The sequence below is a fragment of the Biomphalaria glabrata genome, chromosome 16, assembly GCF_947242115.1.
Source record: "Biomphalaria glabrata chromosome 16, xgBioGlab47.1, whole genome shotgun sequence".
In the NCBI taxonomy this organism is placed as follows: Eukaryota; Metazoa; Mollusca; class Gastropoda; family Planorbidae; genus Biomphalaria; species Biomphalaria glabrata.
In genome coordinates this window covers 6,983,893-7,004,491 of record NC_074726.1, presented here as the reverse complement: position 1 = coordinate 7,004,491, position 20,599 = coordinate 6,983,893, and the positions used below count along the sequence as shown (strand labels likewise).

General features: G+C 37.6%; 1 protein-coding gene across 4 annotated transcripts in view; it reads left to right on the top strand.

Moving 5' to 3' along the window:
* Nucleotides 1–422: 422 nt before the first annotated feature.
* Nucleotides 423–20,599, top strand: part of LOC106073011 (supervillin-like) — a 204,336-nt gene continuing 184,159 nt past the window's right edge. For 2 of the 4 annotated variants that reach the window (XM_056013386.1, XM_056013383.1), the window contains exons 1-2: nt 10,595–10,773; nt 12,265–17,812. In XM_056013386.1, the coding sequence (XP_055869361.1) occupies nt 12,405–17,812 (5,408 nt within the window). In that variant the 5' untranslated portion in view covers nt 10,595–10,773; nt 12,265–12,404. Of the gene's footprint in view, nt 507–10,562; nt 10,774–12,264; nt 17,813–20,599 lie in introns of those variants that run through there. The other 2 variants (XM_056013385.1, XM_056013384.1) reach the window with 2 other exon arrangements.

The following is a 20,599-nucleotide window of genomic DNA, read 5'->3' as shown; positions in this document are numbered from 1 at the left end:
GTGCGTATTTTTTTTTTTATTCAGACATAAATGGATAATAAATATCGAGAGAACATAATTGTAAAATTTGAAAATCACTATAGGAGCCATTAGGAGGAATATATAATTAACATTATTTTTTTTTTAAAAAGGCCTTACAGGAAAAAAAATGCTCTCAACGTTGTATTAACCTTGGCTACTTCATGATGACGAGGTAAAAACATTCTACCATTGTTAACCACAGAGAGTTGTAGTAACTGAAGCGAGCAAACGCCAGTTAAAGCTTAACAGAGTGTATCAGATCTGACCCGGTGTTTATACATTTTATCATAGTTCACTTGGGTGTATGGTAAAACTTAAAAAAAGCAAACTTGTACAAGACCTAACTTCACGTTTATGGACGCAAGTAATTGCTGTGTTCTATTTGTTGTTTGTTGGACTCCATTAAATGTCACACTTGTGTAGTTTTTATTTCATTCTTGGATAGTATCTGTTGGTGAACTGATTGGGCATTTTATATGTTGAAGGTAGGCCCGCTCTTTCTTTTTCTATTTTTCTGTTTTCTCTCTATCTCTGCCTCTCTCGTCATCTCTCTATGTCTTTCTATTTCTCTCTCTCTCTTCTCTTTCGGTCTCTCTCATCCTCTCTCTTTTTTCTCGTTTTCTTTTCCCTCTCTCTCTCTCTCTCTTTCTATTTCTCTCTCTCTTCTCTTTCGATCTCTCGTCCTCTCTCTTTTCCTCGTTTTCTTTTCTCTCTCTCTCTTTCTGCCTATCTCGTTCTCTTTCTCTCTTTTTTCCATTTCTCTCTCTCTTCTCTTTCGGTCTCTCTCATCCTCTCTCTTTCCCTCTGTTTCTGTTTCTCACTCTTTATCTTTTTCTGCCTCTCTCTGTCTCTTAATTAATTTCTTGATCTCAATATCTTCACTCTCTTCTTCTCTCTCTCTCTCTCTCTCCTTTTGTTTTCTTTCTTTCTTTTCCTTTCTCGCTGTTCTCTTCTTTCACTCTCCCTCTATATTTCTCTATTAGTTCTCTCTCTCTCAATCTAAATTTCTCTTTCTCTCTCATTTCTTTTATCTCTTCTCTTTTCTTTTACTTCTCTCTTTCTCGATCTCTTTCATTTTCTTTCTTCTTTTTTTTCTCTTTTTCGTTCTCCGTTTCTCATTTTTCTCTCTTTCTCTACTTTCTTTCTCTTCTCTCTCTTCTCTCTATCCTTACTAGCGTCTTGTTCTTAGTAAAGAGCCGAAACCTTTTGCTTTCTATATTATTTCAAAGCCTCCCCACCGATACTAACCAATAACATTTATTAAATCCCAATATAAAATCACAAAAACAGCGGTATTATTTAAATCTTATAAAATTTGTAGTCCAGATCTGTTATGTTTGTAAGACGAAAGACAAATTTAATTCAAAGTGACAGGATAAAATAATTTTCGCATTTTTATGACATTGGCAGACATGTCATAAGCAGCCATCCATAACCTGACATGAATGCAAGACGTAGACAGCATTGAAACAGACACAAATGACACAGATACTCTCTATGTGCCGTAGACAATAGGTCTAGAGCCCTGCATTCTATTCTCGTAATGTAGCGTTGTAGTTCAAATCCAAGAGCGACATTAAAAAACATGTCCAAGTCTAGCACATGGAACGAAACAAAAATGATTGAGAAATAACGTGTACAAACATTTAACCAGACAGACAGAAGGATTTGATATAAGCTTTATGAAAATGTCGTTGTGAATCCACATTTTATGTCCTTGTATCCAAAAGTAATTGTCCTTATATCCACATTATATGTTCTTGTGTCCACATTAAAGGCTCTTGACATAGTGTATCCATTTTTAGAAGTTCTTGTATCCTTATTAAAGGTTTTTATATCCGAATTAAAAATTCTTGTGTCCTCATCAAAGGTTCTGGTATCCCTATTTAAATGTTCTGGTATCCTTATTTAAATGTTCTCGTATCCTTATTTAAATGTTCTGGTATCCCTATTTAAATGTTCTTGTATCCATATTTAAATGTTCTTGTATCTCGTATCCCTATTTAAATGTTCTTGTATCTCGTATCCCTATTTAAATGTTCTTGTATCTCGTATCCCTATTTAAATGTTCTTGTAGCTCGTATCCCTAATTAAATGTTCTGGTATCCTCCAGGTTATTCTCCAACCTTTACATTTAATTTAGATTTAAAGAGACTATCATCAAAGAGGCCAAGTGTCAATATAAAGTGTTGCGCCATTTAAATAGCTCAAATTCTGCTTAAGTTATCCGAAGTAATTGTTTCCAAAATAATTGCTTCCAAAATAATATCTGTTTCCCAAAATAAATGTATTTGCGTCCCAAATATTTTTACCCTAACTAATTGTATCTCAAATAATTGTATCCTAAATAAATGTGTGCGAAAAATTTATATCCAAGATTCTTAAATAATTGTACCTGCATGTGAAATGGTAAATTATCATTATATGGGATTATACATAGTATAAAAAATCTTGTATAATGTATATAACTATGCAATCAACATATATAGTTTTATATATATCTTGTACTATAAAGCAGAAAGTAAGGCGTATGTATGCGTGTATGACCCGCATAGAAATCAAAACCGTTTGACCAATCTTGATAAAAATTGGCATGGATGTTCCTTGGGTACTAACTGAAACCTTGACGTATGTATAGTAGCCCTATATATATATGTATCATTTACGTCTTCTGTAAAATTAGTATGTAGTATTGCTATATTTGCCTAATGAAATATTTTTGTATATTAAAAACATAATAAGTTGCATATGGTTTTTAAGAACAATAGCTTCTTATGGTAACCTAAATGCATAAACATTTATTTATGAAATAGAGATGGATATTGTATACACACGCGCAGAAATATTATAAAATCTGTTAAAAACAAGATTTAATAGGCAATTAGTGTTAAGCAGCAAATGGCGTGTGATTTTGTTGAGAGTATGTGTGTACTGTAATGTGTGATTACAGCTGACTGGCAGGGTTCGCCTACGAGTTTGTGTGCAACCCAAACTCCTTTTATTATCTTTCCCTTTTACATTTCAAGAAGGACATTTTTCTTGCCTCAAACATGCACGAGGCTTGACTGCACTTAGCGAATCTTCACATTATGGCATATTTCATTGACGTTGTTGAACACATCTAAATCTTCGCCTTCACAATTACATTTAGTCCTCAGACCTGTTTTCGATACAAAAAGATCAGAATTGGCCCACAGGCCGTAGTTTAGCCTACTTAACTTTAATGACATGCAAGTAGCGCTTTCCTGCGTTCCATTGCTAGAGTCTAAACACACAAACACGCACATATGATTAGATACAGTCCTATATGTCCCAATAAAAGCACTGATGCCAGTCTACGTATCGTATATACTCTTTAAATATGAATCACGTGTTAGGGTTACCACCACCCCCCACACACACACACCCACACAAACACACACACACATTGTGAATAGATTGTGCAGAACTTAATAGAGCGAGCACAAATTTCTGTCTAGGTGTCACTCTGGAGGTAATGGGCCGTAGGAGATAAAAACTTAAACGCTCTTCTGCATTTCTGAACAGAAGATGTGTTCCATGAATGTAAATGTAGATGTGTGGCTGATTGTGCGTATGTGTGTGTGCGTGCGTGTGTGTGTGTGTGTGTGTAGAGAGGAAGGGAGTGATACATATGACTGTTGCAGCATGAAAGTATACATGGCCAATATATAATGTTTAGGGCCGGATTTACCGAAAGGCAATATCTAGCACTGACATATAATATCTGGACTTATAATAATAGGACCCAAAATGGTCACATATTTCAAATGGCTTAGCTCCTCTTTAAAATCTAAATAAGGCACTGGTAATGTTTAGTTACCTACCGCTTATTCGGACCGAATCGTTAAATAACGAAGCAAATCCAACTATGCAGTCGAATCAGGATTATAAAAACAACGGTTATTAGGACCAAAACGATAGCGTCCCGACTAATCGGATTCGACTGTATTTGTACATACCTGTCTTAGCAGATGGAATAAGAAATGTGCCTTTACCTTAGTGTCTCTGTGCTAAATAATTAGGTTTTGTATTTTGAATTTGTATGTCAGGGTTTATTTAAGTATTATTTCAACTTTACTTTTTATTCTTTGCAAAGTCTCTATCTGTAGTGATTTTACTAATGGTGTTACTCTAGTTCAGGGGTGGGTAACCTTTTCTGTATCGAGGGGTGGGTAACCTTTTCTGTATCGAGGGCCGCATTAATAAAAATTTGGAAATAGGGGAGCCGCATATAAATATATTTATGTACTTACAATTTGAAAAATACGCTAACAATTTCTGAAACCAATTTTACGATTTAAAAAAAAAGTTACTATTGCCCTTTTACATCACAACATTTCACCACGAATGATTAAGTGTATTTAATGTATTTAACTGTTCACCTGTTCTTTTTCCTCGTACTCTCCGCCAATAGGTCCAGTCACGTGATAGGTTCATGTTATAGCATATCAGGACCGTTAAAATCATGATATTTGCACTAAACAAAACAATTGGTAAAAAAAAAAAAATTCTAATCGCACAGATTTATTATTTTTAATTTAGATTTATTACAAATTTAATTCCATGACTAATCCAAACTAATCAATACACATTAAAATAAGCTATGTTTTTTTAAAAGTATTTATTTATTTATTTATTTATTTATTTACTATTAATATTATTATTGAAAGTATTTTAATAATATTTTAATTGCTTTTTAGAGCGAACCTTTCCTGCTTAGAGCATGCTCAGTGTGCTAGGGTTCAATCTCTTTTGTGGCTCCATACTGGAAGGTGGGACCTGAGACAAGGCTTCCGTGCTGCCTTAAGGCTCTTAGCAAACACAACTCGGGATTCGAACTCGAGACACTTGTTATGAGGCCAAGCCGCTTTGGCCTCTCAGCCACAAATCTCATGCGAAATGCGTTTTTTGTTTTCAAAATCTGTCTTTTTTTTCGTGCCACGTTGCATGAACTGATTTAATCTGATTGGCTAGGAGACAAAGTTTTTTTTTATAATCATATTCACCTAGTCTACTTTGACCAAACTCTCCTGGACCACTCAATAAATATAACGCTTAATGATTAAAATATTAATTTAAAAAAATAATAATAAATAAAAAACTGCCAACTGTTTGACAGGAATATAAATAAGCCTAATAATGAATTCAATAGCTCACAACCCGTCCATCCCCCCCACCCCCCCAAAAAAAAAAATTTCCACTTATTTTTTGAGCGCGCTTACTTACATGATTTTATAATTCCACTCTTTTTATGTTACAGCTGGTCGGCCAATGGCTTTGTTCAAGCAGCTGGAATTTAAAACTCCAACAGCACATACGTACACACACACAGGCGCGCACATTCACTCACACACACACACACACACTAAAATCAAACACTAGCTTATATAGTTAATTGATTGGATTAGAAAACCACTTTCTGAAAGTCAGTGATCGCTCTTTGATAGATTCGGTTGTTGCTTACGTTTAATGCACTGGTGCCCAAACTACAACCCGCGGGGGGCCCATAACTTGTCCTAACGTGAGGCTATCCGCTACGCCAGTGATGCCCAAAATACGGCCCGCGGGCCAGATCCGGCCCGCCGAAATGTCGGCATAAAATAAATTACCCCCCCCCCCTCTTTTTAAAGAAAAGGTTTAAAAATGTCTCTTTACCTACGTCAGGGCCATCAATTTTACTCCGATTGATTAGACCATGGCCAACATTTGTGCGTTTATGATACTCTTACTGTGGCGTTTACCTTTACTTTTTGGCAGAACATGCTAATAAACCAATATATTTGAGTTGCAAATAAAGTGTGGCTGTTTTGTTTTTTTTTAAAGAAATGCAATTATAAAACAAATTTGACTCCATTTGAATAAAAAGATAGTTTTAAACTACGTCTAGAGATTAGAAGATTAATGTTAATATTTATAAAAAAAAGAGTCAAGAATATAAGTCGTTGGTAAAGCTAGCTACTCTGTTGCTCATATTTGTAGTAGATAAATGTAGTCGTTTACTGACGAATGAAAAAAAAAAGATACTAATATCCCATTAGTGAATGTATGTTCTAGGTCCACGGGTTTCTAATCAAATAGTTTCAAGCCAATTTCATTTCATTTTTGTACCTTTCCTTTATGTGGCCCGCGACACCAGTGTCGGAAATTAAAATGGCCCGCAGGTCGATTTATGTTGGGCATCACAGCGCTACGGCAACGCCGCCTTGCCTCCTTATCCCACTGTGCATATATACAGCAGAGGCCAGGCCCGATTGGACTCCATGAAATTTTATTTTCGTATGTTGATGTATGCGACCCAAAAAATAATTGAGCACCACTGATTAAATGCACAAATGCTTATGTAGCTAGTCTCCCCCCCCCCCCCCACTTTAGTTTAAAGCCTAAGATTAACTTGTATGATTAACTTGTATGATTCATATACATTGTAGATCTCAGCCTAGCTTTTAAAGTTTACTTTGTCATTTTTTAATTTGTCCTCCTTGGTAAGGCTTTGTCCTCCTTTTTAAGGTTTGTCCATCAAATGTTGAACTTTTAAATATACCACTAAGTAAGCAACCGCCTTATACTATAATTCTACTATTAGTCTCACAACTCAGGCCTCTGACAACAATAACCATCTCCCAAGGGACGTCACTCTACTTTAATTAATAGACCAGGGCAACCCTTTTAAAAAATGTAAGTGCCATTTAGATCAAATGAAAGTTTGTAACTGCAAACAATTGCTATTGTTATTTACGGACACAAAATAAGTTTATATATAATACATATAAATTAACAAAACTTATCAAGCACAAAATTTAAACAATTGTATAACATGTATATATAAATCCTTCCTAAATATAACATAATAAAGGTCAAATTTACATTTTTAAAACAATGACATTATTAGATCACCAGAGAAGTCTAATATAAAATATTTGAACACCTGTGATAATGAATCATTACATAGGAATGAACAGTAAAATCTATATTTCTTTCCATTTTATTAATCAGATTAAGGCGCAATTCGCCAATAACATTTTTAGTATTTTAAAAGATGTAATTAATTTGCTAAACATCTTAATAGAGGCACTAGGCAATTCAATATTGTGGAATTCTTTAAGGAAATATAGTCTCATATTTGGACCGGAAATTAAAATAGCGCGACAAATGTTCAGTGTGCTATGGTCCAATCTGGTGAGCACGTAGGAGGGTATTTTTAAAAAAGGTGTGGGGGGGGGGTATCTTCATGTTCTCTTAAAAAAATCAACTCTGATCGAGTCAAATGACAAATTTAAAAACAAATCCTAGACTCTGGTATTATGACCTATGTTTTCGTTTGCTGTCTCTACCAAAAAGTCATAATGTTGCAGATATATGAGTCATTCTTGTTTTAAAAACGGTGGGTGATTGGAAATGACTTATGAGGAAGAAGGCAAGCAACTGTGTGTGAACATTGAAAATATCAGATGCGTGTTCATTTGTTATTCACAAGTTTATCTTAGGAAAAATAGAAAGGAAAAGAACAAATGACAATTAAATTTTGAGTCTTTGTCTTCATGATTTGATTCCCAGAAAAAATATTTACTAATAGTTAGAATACTTTTTTGTGTGGATGAAACCAGTGGAAGATTCCATGTAAAAAATGAAAGAAACTTTAAAAATTATATAGGTCGTATCTACATTTTAATATATATAAGGCTATTTCCCTTTGAACGCATTGACAGTGCAACTGATAATCACTTCTATAAATGTTAGATTTTTTCATCCTTGACTTATGGGTCTAAGATTAGTCAGTGGTTGGAGAGGGTTATGGAAGATCATACATCAAACAAGCAAAAGATGAAAAAAAAACTGGAAGAACTCCGCACTTACTATGTATGTAGAGGTTATTTTCCTTTTTCGATATCAAACAAAATAATTAATTACAAATAATTAATTGACTAATTGGTTAATTTTTAATTATTTTTGTTTTAGATACAATAAATAGTGGTTTAAAGTTAGAAATTTGATCCGATAATTATCTATGTCTAAGCCAATGAATAATTGTGCAGAGTGTCAACTTGTTCCAAGAAAGGTTGAGGAGAAATTACGTGTTTAAACCTTTTACCAGACAGACAGACAGACGGACAGACAGACAGCGTGAGTTAATATAAGCTTTGTCATAACACACTTTCAAAGGGCAACACAGTGACACACATATATTTTTAGATAAATGGTCATTACCATAATGTCACCCTAAAAATAAAAAGTGGTGACACACAGAGGTAACGAGCTCCGAGGCACTCTTTCGCCAAATAGCTTGTCAAAGGCCATCGCAATATAAAACAGTAATCCTTGTCAATTTTTTCTAGTACCTGTCTAGTGCATTTTATCTTTCTGGTAAGCTCAGGACATTCAACACAGCTTGATAAACTTGTATAATATAACCAAGACGTCATAAAATTTGAGAGGGCTCATTAAATTGTTATGATGGGCTTATTAAACTTTTATGGTGGGCTTTTACTTTTTTTTATGGCGCGATTATTAAACTTTTATGATGGGCTTGATAAATTTTTGTGATGGGCTTATTAAACATTTATGATGGGTTTAATAAGCTTTTATGGCGAACTTATTCATCTTTTATGATGGGCTTATTAAACTTTTATGATGGGCTTCATAAATTTTTGTGATTGGCTTATCCAGCTCTATTAAACGTTTATGATGGGTTTTAATAAACTTTTATGGTGGGCTTTTTAATCTTTTATGATGGGCTTATTAAACTTTTATGATGGGCTTGATAAATTTGTGTGATGGGCTTATTCAGCTTTCTGAGATGATTGCATATAATATTCTGAGGCTAGCTAGTGTTACAGTTCATTTTCTATCAGTTCTTTAAAATTATTTGGACAAATGTGTTTCTATTTGTAGGCTGACAGTTAGTTGAACAAAAGATCTGGTAGACGCCAAAAAAAATGCCATGGACTTGCCATCATTGCTAGTTTTTTTGCTACCATAAGCCCTATGTTACGATATCTTCAACACAAGCTTTGTATTGCAATAAGCCTCTGAAATGACATCAGCTCATGTCCTCAAAGTCAACATCCCATTTTTTAAAAGTTGAGTCTTTAAACTAAACTGATATGTTATTTCTGTGTTTGGTTGAGTATACTTTTAATGTCTTGTTGGTGTCTCGTCATTTTAAGACGCTTATTTTGGAATGAGGATTATAATTCCAGGCATAAACCTCCCACGTGACTACCAGGGAATGACAGTGATCAGGGCTCGAGCTCGGAATAATCGCGAAGACTGCCTAAAGCACATACCACTTAGCCATTCAGCATTTCTATGGCTGTATCTTCTTCCCGAATCCTATCTAGATATATAATTGTCTTCATGGCTCAAGAGTTTGGACGAGAAGATGTAAAAAGAAGTAAAGGAAAGATCACTCTCTTATTTCTGCGGATAGTCATCCCACAAAAAAAAAACGAGAGGGGGGGGGGAGAGCAAGTATTCACCGGTCACTACGTATGGCTGCCTGGTCGTGCGGTTTGCGCGTTGGACTGTCGTTTGGATTTATCAATAGTCCCGGGTTCAAACCCTGCCCGCTCCCATCCCCCTTCGTTCTGCGGGAGGTTTGGACTAGGAAGTAAACTATCGTCAACTCTGAAGGAACATCTGAAACATGTAAAACATTTTACAAACATTTTACAAACACTAAATAGCAGCGCCGGACTTAACCATTGTGACCAAGAAGTCATGGAAAGAGAATAACTAATCTACTATGTATATTCACCCGTCACTAGATAGCAGGGCCGTACTTAAGCATTGTGGGGCCCTATGCGAAATTGATTTCCAGGGGCCAAGTTTGGGTAGGGAAGCGGACAATAAGTGACATTTAAAAGTTTGTCTATGCATTTGGTTCATTCTTTACTAAGTACAGAATTACTTTACGAGCCTTGCGTGTAGCAAAGTCATACAGTATATCATAATAAATCTTTTTCCTACATAGATCACGCTCAATAGCATGGATTACCAAATATTTCAATCTATCTTTGAGAATTATTGACCTCAAGTAATTCTTCATTAGTTTGAGGCGCGAGAAGCTTCTTTCACCAGATTACACAATTACGGCTTATGCATAATGCCGTTTTTATTTATCGCGCGTTGGATTGGTGTTTTCCATAATGAATGACACCCCGAAATGACAACTTTTGTCTTTATATTTCCGTATATTTTAAGGACTTTTTCGTATATTTCGCAATTTCGGGAGATTTCCAGGAGCTCCTGGTAAATCGACAGGAGGGCGCGGGAAATCTGTTTTAAGTTACAAAATGGTTTAATTTAATACACCTTGAATTAGCGCGGCTCCTATGAAAGTGCGGGGTCCAATGAAAGTGCGGGTCCCACTGCGGTCGCATAGGTTGCAGCGGCCTAAGGCCGACCCTGCAAAATAGCGGCGTATGCTACGTCGCCGGTCGACTAGTACTAAAATTTGATGAAGAATTTTTCTCTATCTTTCTTTTTTTTTTTTTTTTAGGCTGTCGCCAGAATAATGAATCCTATGGATCTGTTAAACCTATTTGTAACTGAGCGATCTGGACCTCTATGATAGTAATGCCTAAGTGTTTCTACGGCTATTGGAGCCCGGAAGTTGGTCAGTGTAGATTTGCTAGGTGTATATGTTTTTGTTACTTGCTATAGCCACAAAAATCTTGGGTCAAATATCCATTTTGTTATCCATTGCACTTTATCATTGGCGTGCAGCGACTGGTAAGAAAGTAGATTTTTGTGAGAAATGAATTTTTTTCATCTTTTTTTAGCGGCTCCCTAAAGTGGAAAAACCTTATTAATTTTGTAGTTTTCTGACTGTCCGTTCGTCTGTCACGTTTATATAGCAAATGTGTAAAATATATTAAAAATTCGATACCCTGATATTTAAGATCTTGCAAAGTTTTGGTGCCAAAGTTTCTTTTTATCTACTGAAAGTAAACAGTTTTCTTTTAAAATAAATTATTCAAGGAATTTTTTTTCCTTTTATTACAATAAAAAGATGTTATGTTACATTAAAAAAAAAGAAAGATATTTCCATTACAAGAGTAGAAATCTTAAAATTTATTTTTCTTTCATAAATCCTAAGAATACACATAATTTAAATTTATAACAAAGCTGCCATCAGAAGTCTAAGTACCTTTCCCATCACCTGCTGGTATGGTTACACTTGGGTGGCTGGCTGGTCGTGCGGTATGCGTGCTGGATCGTCATTCGAACTTATCGATGGTCCCGGGTTCATGATCTGCACGCTGCCATCCCACGTCGTCCTGCGGGAGGTTTGGACTAGGAAGTAAATTATCTACAACTCTGAAGTAACATCCGAAACATGTACAACATTTTACAAACTTTTTTTTACACTCCAACTGCCTAGACTAATTAAAAAAAAATAATTAAAAAAATATATGACTCAAACACAGCTACCATCTCTTGAAGAACATTTACAGGAAAGATCCTATCCAAAACCATATGAAATCCCCAGAGTCTCAAAATATCAGTTTTTTTTTGTTTTTTTTTTTTGTTTTCTTTTATTTTTTAGTCCCCCCCCCCTCAGTTAAGGGAAAAGTCGCTATTACAATTTTATGGCCTTTCCTTGGTATTTCGCTTTTCGACAAAAAAAAAAAACTGAAAAATCTACGGAAAATATAATTTCAGCTTTTTGGCGAAAAAAATAACTGTACAATAAGTCAGATATCTCCTTATCGCTAATAGGTTGTTCAGTTTGTTCCAATAGAAAAACAAAGCTAAATGATTCTTTGAAGTCACTATTTGACTTATATTACATTTTAATTAAAGGTCCAAAAGTCTCATTATCGATTTTCTCAATCGAGTCAAGAATGCACATTTTTTCGCACATTTTACGTATCATTTTTTTAAAACTAGTTATAGACAATGGCTTATATTATAGAACAACTAGCACTCAGTCTGTTTGTATTTTATTGCTATATTAATTTTACCAATCACAACGAATTATCGCTGGAATAATCTTCATCAAAGATCAGATGTTTGTTATAAGCTTATGAGCTACTGTCTGTTAATGATACTTGTTGATTTTGTTTGTTTGTTTGTCATTAAACAGTATATTGCGCCGTTTAAATCCCGCTGGTTCATTACTATTATTCATTCTTCTTGTTTCTTCTACTTTTTATTATGATTTAGTGAATGAAGTGAAAATATATTTCAAAGTTAATACATGTTTGTCTTTCTTTACAGGCAGTTTTAAGTGCACAAGAGTCCAGGCTTCGTGTTTCTCCTCTCCAATTCAAAGACACTCCCATCACATTTCTAAGCCACAGTATTAACACAGCAGTGAACTCGAAGCGCTTACAATTTCAGGACATAATGACGATATAATGGACAACCAGGTGAAAAGGCAAAACGCCAATAAAATCTCTCCCAATGGCAAGAAGCTGTCTGGAGTTCAAAAAAAGGAAGGGATAGCCAAAACTTCTGACAGGTTAGAACGGCGCCAGGCCAACGTCAAAGGTCTTTCTCGAAAATATGAAGCGAAGCCTTCCCATTTTAACTACACTGGTTGTAAAGAGACGCCTCACACTTGCTTGGTTGTAGCTCCACCAGAACTTGAGAAGCCTCAAGAAAACGATGCTGACGGTGATGAAAAAGCCGACACAAAAGTGGCGACAGAGTCCTCAGTTATGAAGCTGAAGGACGAGCAGCAGGCCTACGACAAACAGAGCTCCAGCTGCAAGTCCTACACATCGAGAGTGAAGCTCCTGACTAGCCTGAGAAGAAGCACCAAGTCGAGGTCACCTTCCACGCGCGGGAAGAAGACGAGGTTACATTTTGAAGCAAAGGAGAGGAATGTCAGAGCTAACAAGTTTGGCAGAGTAGCAGCTAGAAATCTTAGCCCCAAGGTGTCTCGCGCACCAGCCGTCCCCGAAAAAACAACGAATAAGATTGATAGTGAAAACATCATTCTCGCTAGTGAAGCAAGTGGAAATCTTCGTCCGCTCTGCCTTCCTTTTGGGACTGCCTACTCCAATGAAAGCTCTGCAGTTTATCCCCTGGAGTCATTAGAATCTATCGAGTCTATTTCAGATCTATTTGACAACTGTGAATCCTTCAGTAACAACATTCCTGCCTGTGACCCTCCATGTTTAGATGACAACCCCAACGACTACTGTCCTATTGAAGCCAAGCAAAAATATTTCTGTGTCGAAAAGAGTTACGATAAGTTGGTAGAAGATAATAAACGAACTGCAGACAAATATTGCGTCGAGAGTTCGCAATGTAGTCACGAACATTGTCACGCAGATGATCGCTATATAAAGACACTCGAAAATAGCAAATCGAATGATGACTTTAAAACTTGTGATGAAAATACAGATTTAAACTTGGAGTCAAAAGAAGTTGTGATTGAAAAAATGAATTTTTGCTGGGAGGAGAAAGAGAAAGACTCTCTAGACATTCATAGCCATGGCGACGAGGTTTTGGCACTGGCGGATAGACGCTTCGCGAAGGAGTCTCTAGAATCACACCTTTCCACTAATCAGCCAAACGGAGAAGGTATCTCAGAGGGGATGAACCTCACTGAGGGGGAAGAAGACGATCTTGATGAGCGGGAGATTCCAGAGAAACTTTGCTTGCAGACTTACGCCAAGAGTAAAGAGGGAGAAGCTTTTCAAGTATGCAAGGGTGCGCAAAAGAGAAAGAGTACGGAGCTTTTTAAAGTCCATGTCCACGTCCACGCCCGAAGCCACCAAACTGCGCACACGATGTCACCAAAGCCAAATGTCAAAAACACGAAAGAAATGGTTAGATCCCATGGTGAAACTGTATTTCAGAAAAACTCTGCAACATCTCGAGGAAATAGAAAGGAAACTGTAAAAAGCAGAGATGGCACGAAGCTGGAAGCTAACTGTGATTACGGCAAAGAAACGTTTTCATTTCTGCAGGCTTACAAGATGTCGGATATTCAGAAATATGCTTATCGGTTAAGCCCAAGCCCTTCGATAGCCTTGAAACAAAAACAAGTGAACCTGGCCTCGTGTGGAACGTTTTTAAAGACAAGTGCACCCACCGCCCAACGAACCGCTTCGTGTAGAATGTCTAGGTCGTCTTTAATTTCTGAAAAAAATTCAGATAAGTCAGTAAAACTCAACAAAGCGACAGTTTTAGATCTGCCAAAAGAAAGCCCGAAGATTCAAACAGAGAAAAATAGTATGAAACATGCGCAGCAGGCGGGAAGAGAAAAAAACTACAACCTTTACAGCAGTGGGGTAGATCGAGATAGAAGCTCTCCGGAGAAAAGGTCAAGGCCGTATTCCAAATCTGTCGTCCCCAGCAGATGTCAAAATGAGATTAGTGGTAGTACAAAGTTGCACTCAGCTCCATACAAAAGCCATCCCATGTCCACGAAGACAGCGCCTCAGAAATTTTCTCAAAAAACATCCACAAAGAATCAATCTTCTTCCGTTGTGAAAATCAACTACAGCCGCGGAGGGGATCAGAAAATGAAGTCTAACGCTGGGGCGTCCCTGCACATAACTCCGCTTTACGGTAAAGCTCAATCTGGCTCAGATAAATGCGGGCCGCATTTTCTAGAAAATTTGGCCCATCTGACAGCTCAGAGTAACGAATCTTCTAATAAGAGTACAGAAGGCATTTTTTCTAGAGCCATTTTTCAGCCCAGAAAAACCCAAAACATGAGTAGTCATCCCAAACAATTGAAAACTGCAGTGTGCTCATCAAGCCTTCTATTGCTTAAGAGTAAGTCTCTTGTAGCCCAAAACTCTCATATGGACAACTTTAGTATTAAGAGAGCAAGCTCTGCTTGTTCCACGTCACGGGCAGAGCGCGAAAGAAAAGCCTCCAGAGACAGAGACGTAAGGGCTGCGGTTACATTGAAAACAGCTCATATATATTCAAACGAATCCATAGGCATCGAAAAAAAGGAAACAAGTAGAGTTGAAACAACTTGTGCAGAGAAATCTAAGACTCAACTATCTAAAAACAAAATTCCTGCCACAAAAAACATTACCTCTACCGTGAGAATCAAAGAAGCTTCTTCGGAAAAACGTAACGTTACTAGACTTGATAAAGTCAACGATCGCAAAGGAAAAGAAGCCACGCAATCGATCAAGAACGTTCGCAAAGATTTTTCGAAAGAGTTTTCTAATGAAGAAAGCCAACACTTGACTAAACACTGCAAAAGCACACGGAACTTTGTGGAAAATATTGCGGTTAGTCAGCAAGGAAGCCAAGAAGAGTTGATGCCGCAATCTGTAGTTCAGGAAACTAAAGAGATGAAGCAATGCTGTATAAGAGTATCCACCATCCAGGAAGCTAAAGATGTCGCAAAATCCCTCATGACATCCGCCTACAAAGACCTGATGACAGCCAACCGCTGGGTGTCTTGTAACGAGGACGTGTCCATGGTCAGCACTGAAAATGTGGATTTCATGGAAGCTTTAAGAAAATTTGAACTCGCGAGCCAAGTGAAGCAGTCAAAAGACGCGGAGGACAAAATGCCCCCAAGACTATCTGCAAACGTTCATCTATCTAAAGACATGACGAGGAAAGAAATGGAGAGCTCAGATGACGACGAGAGACCCCCTTCAAGGCTAAAGCATTGCAGGAGAGCCACCGCATCCTTTGGTGAGATCAATCTTCTGGACACATTGGTGGACTCGCCCCATCAAAACACTGAGGAGAAGCATACAGTCAACGTAAGAAAAATTGACTTTGAGCCTATGATCTGTATACCTTTGGCGAACTCAGAGTCGGCAATCAAAGTTGACCATCAGGACATTGGTATAGACTGCCAAAGTCTTTGTTTAATCAAAGATTTGTGCAAATCCCCACTCGGGGCAGAGAATAGTGCTAAGGGGGATAACAGTAAGAGTTTACTAGATGCGTTAGTCCAGAAAGGGAATGAGAACGAAATGTGTCCCATAAGAGATGCATCGGACGATCAATTAGAACTTACAACAAATAAACAGCTCTCACCAACTTGTACGGATAAGTCGCAATTCAAAGTAGATGTTTTGAGCAATCACGATGATGCCATTAATGTCGTATACGAGTATCCAATACATAATATAATGAATGCGGATGTTGATGAATCGGGTTGCCAGCGTGGTATGGATGCGCCGATTGATAAGGACTTCACCGAAAGTAGCAATTTAATCACTAATTGCATTAACAATTATGACTATGTCACCGAAGTCGAGGCTAGTGGTCCCAACAGCTTTCCAAGCGGAAGTGAACAATTAAGCTCTTTTGCCAAGAAAAAGCAAAGCGATGAAGGCACTACAAAAATATGTAGCTCTGGGCCGGAGACGTTTGTTGGTCAAGAAAAAAAGGAGACATCACCCTCTGCTTCGCATTCATGCAGCACTAATTGCAGCTGCCATGCTGTAGAGGAACGCTCGCCGCCCATTGCTCTTGGAGATCACAACCAAGAAGCTGAGGACTCTGAAAGTGACGATGCGAAAAAAAGTGACTGTAATGAAGTCATCAGTAACGCTGAAACCACTGGGATAACTGACCCCCAGTCCTTGGAGGAAACATTAACAGTGACATTGGTCGAGAAGGTGAACCATTACTTGGCCAATGTCAGCCCTAGTGTTGAATGGAACAATAAAACCGTGAGCTCAGAAAGCAGGGCTTCTCTACCCTTTGAGTGTACACAATCTCAAGCAACACCTGCCAAGAATGGCTTTGACTTGACGGACTTTGGGACAAAATGGGCTGAAAAAATTACATCTGATCAAAGGCTGAAAAAAACGAGTCCTTCCTATCATAGTGTTGATAACACACAATCTGTAGTTGCATCTTCAACAGATTTGAACACAAATCCTGACCAGGGCTGTGCTTCAAATAGAAGCTCCTTCATAAAGTCCTCGGAGGCATCTTTCCACTCGATCGTGTCCTCGTGCGGGGATGAAGCGTCACTCGCCAGCATTGTCGTTAAAGTTCCAGTCAAAGACTTACCCTGTGAATCCTCGAGTGGCTCTGCTGCTAACCCTAACCTTAACCCTTCACAGCACATGGCCGACAATCTAGACTACGCCTCCACCATCCCCACATCGAATCGTCCAACTTTGGATGCTCGCAAGCTTAACCTGGACACCACTAGCAATCACAGGACCAGGGAGATCTACCCAGAAGAGAGCCCTGAAAGAGTTAGCAACAGCTCCGCATCCTTACCCTCATCACCCAACAGAGCAGCTCTGGTAGTAACAACAGCATCACCTACGTACAGGTATAGTCCCAGGACTAATTTCCCTAACTCTAACATAATAGTGACATCCATTAACAAGTCACCCAGAGACAGAAATAGACTAGAAGTTTCCGAACTGCAAGAACTTTTCGAATCATTATCTTCCAGGAAAAGCCCGATCATCGCTTTCAAAAATGAAACCAGGGAGATTCAAACCACTCCTAAAGTCTCAAAACACACCAAAGGGGAATACAAGGGGAAAGACAGTTATCCGCCCTACCGATCTCCACGTAAGGTAGAGGGAGATAACCTTACGACTTGGACAAATAATTCCTTAGATCTGACCCGTACAGCAACTTTGATAGATCACACACTTCCCGTTAGCCAGGAGAGCGGCAAGAAAATCAAGCTGAACATTTCTGACCTCTCCACGGACAGCTTCAATTCTCTGTTCATAGAGAACGCCATGTATCTGGAAGACGTTTCAAGACTCAAGAGAGGAGAAAGCCAGCTAGCCTCCAGATCTACCGTCCCTCGCAAGCTAAAAGTCAAGAAATTATCCTTCCACAAGAAAAGGTGAGTACACTAGACTACAGACTGTCTCACTGTCTTGCTAGTATAAATGTAATTTGAAAAAAAAAAACAAGCAACGTCGTTTGTTATAGAATTTTCAAGAGTATTGTAGCTTAGCTAGGGATTTAGGGGTTTGACCTTTTGGTGGCCTCTGCATTTTGACATTCGACATCATGACATGAGATAATGTACTTAATAAATATATGTCTATTTCCAATTGGCAGTTTAAAATAAAAAATAAAATCCTTAAGACTCTCTTAATGAAAAATACCGTGGTTTACTGGCGAGATAATGCACAAGTGACAAATCTCAATTCCTATCGCCTGACGTCGTGCTTTCTGTGCAACATCTATAACATCCTCTGCATCAATGCTGTCTAGCATTTTTGGCTCCACGTAAATAGCAAGATTACATGGCAGTGGCATAATATTTAATATTTATTTTTTTTTTTTAAATTAGGACATTCATTTAGGGCCCGGGTGACTTTTGAATTTGGACCCCCCACCCCACCTCTCTCCAACCCTAGCTACTCGACTGCAAGAGTAGATGTAAAAATTATATCAAATACTTGAGCACCTATTTCTACAGCCACAAACGCCGTCGATCTTGCTCTTCCATAAATATAATTCCCACTGTAACAAAGGCCATCAATAGTATTCTTCTATACCTATAATTATTATTATAAAGCTTGTCTTGGGGTCCGATTATTAATTAATGAGGAGCTCAATATTTCACTTGGATACGCAGCCCCTGCGACCTACATATTTTGCCACACCAGCGCAGACATAACCATTGTCCGCCGGTGGTCGATTCAGATTCTCTTTTCGCCGCCTACGTCTGTCCTCTGCAGCGGATTTTCTTTTGGTCTCATATGTGCATCCAGCGGTCTTTGTAAGTGAACTCTGGATGTCTTGGTCTGAATGTGAGGTTACAAACATGGACTTGTACCTATTTATTTTCTTTGACTTGGTCTGTGAGATGTTAGTGCGACTAGATGATGTACTTGAGGCATCTGGAATACCCATCTCGCGCTTCGACAGTAAATTAATTCATTGACCTCAGTACACACTATTATAAGGTCATACAGTTTGGTAGCTAAAGAGAGAGAGAGAGAGAGAGAGAGAGACTGTGCGAAAAGATAAGCATGTAATCAACAAGTATTTAGTTTGTCATGCTTGTTTTGAAGCATTTTCAGTGGTTCTATGGTTCAAATAAAAAAGAACAAGAATGGAGAAGTTATCTATCTATCTATCTCTCTCTCTCTCTCTCTCTCTCTCTCTCTCTATCTATCTCTCTATCTATCTATCTACTATCTATCTATCTATCTATCTATCTATCTATCTATCTATCTATCTATCTATCTATCTATCTATCTATCTATCTATCTATCTATCTATCTATCTACCTTTCTATCTATCTATCTATCTATCTATTAGTCTGTCTGTCTTTCTGTCTATCCATTCATTCATTCATTATCTATCTATCTATCGACGCGATTTTAAAAACCTCATCAAATATTTGTTACTTTGACATTGGACAGTTAAATTCGGGAGGGGTGAATAAATAAATATTTTATTATTTTTAATCTAGCTTGAAATGTTTCCACCAGAGGAACAAACTATCGAACGCCTCCAAAGATTAGCGCCAATTAATCAATGAGTATTTGTTAATTAATATTGTTTCATATAGAAAATATAGAGATAAGCCTTTTATGTAGTACTTGAATAGCTCAGTGGCTAATCTGTCGGCTGCCATCTTGGAGCAAGATACCTAAATTTTGAATTTAGACTTTTAAAAAAATAGTTTCTGAAAAGGAAGTACCGAAATTTTCTCCCATTTCCTAAATAAGTGATTGGACCATAACGCCCTAAGCATGCTTTAAGCACTAATGTTCTGCTAAACAAGATCACTTAAAAATATTTTCCAATCACACAAATTTATTATTGTTAGCCCGGATCTATTTAAAATTAATTACATGATTGGTTCAAAATAATTTATGTGACTTCACTGCTATTTAGTGAGCAGATTACTTGTTTTCTCCCCCCCCCCCCCCCCCGAACACTTTTCTTTTTTTTTCTGAGCCGCGCTCTCAGTCGCCGCAAAATATATGTGCGATAACTCTAGCCCAACTTGCAAGAAATTAAAAAGCTATCTTTCCTTGAGTCGGCGTACGCGCGTGGTGTCCCGCATGGTTGGGCGACGTAGAGAATTATATATATAGAAAGAAGATAATATAGTTCTTTCCATTCTAACATTGGGCCTGGCCTGGTGATACAGACCTGGATTCAACTTTATTGTGATTTCTATTCTTATCATAGACAGTCCAGGTCAACAATCACAAAAGCAAAATTTTGACATTGAAAAAAAAGGAAAAAGAAAGGTTCTGGAGGGGTCCTAGGGACGACACGGTAGAAATTTGAGAATCCTTGATTTTATTTTACTACATGTTCGCAGGTATGATAGGGTGTTTATTGAATGCGTCTACAGTTCAACTCTGACCTCCCCACATATATGTACAGTGTACACCTTATATGTACATATTACGACACCTTTTGGGTGGGGGGGGGGGGAGTCTATCTCCTTCAGTAGGATGGTGTTAAGTTTGCAATAGGAGCTGCTTCAATGTTTGTATGAGTGTGTGTGTGTGTTTCTAGATGTGTGTGTGTATGTGTTGAGGATAGGTGACAGTGTATATCTTTACTTTCAAGATCTTCATATTGTGTAAAATAAAAAAAAAACGTCGTTTAGTATCGTGTCATGTACACATTTTAGTACATAGCACATATAGGC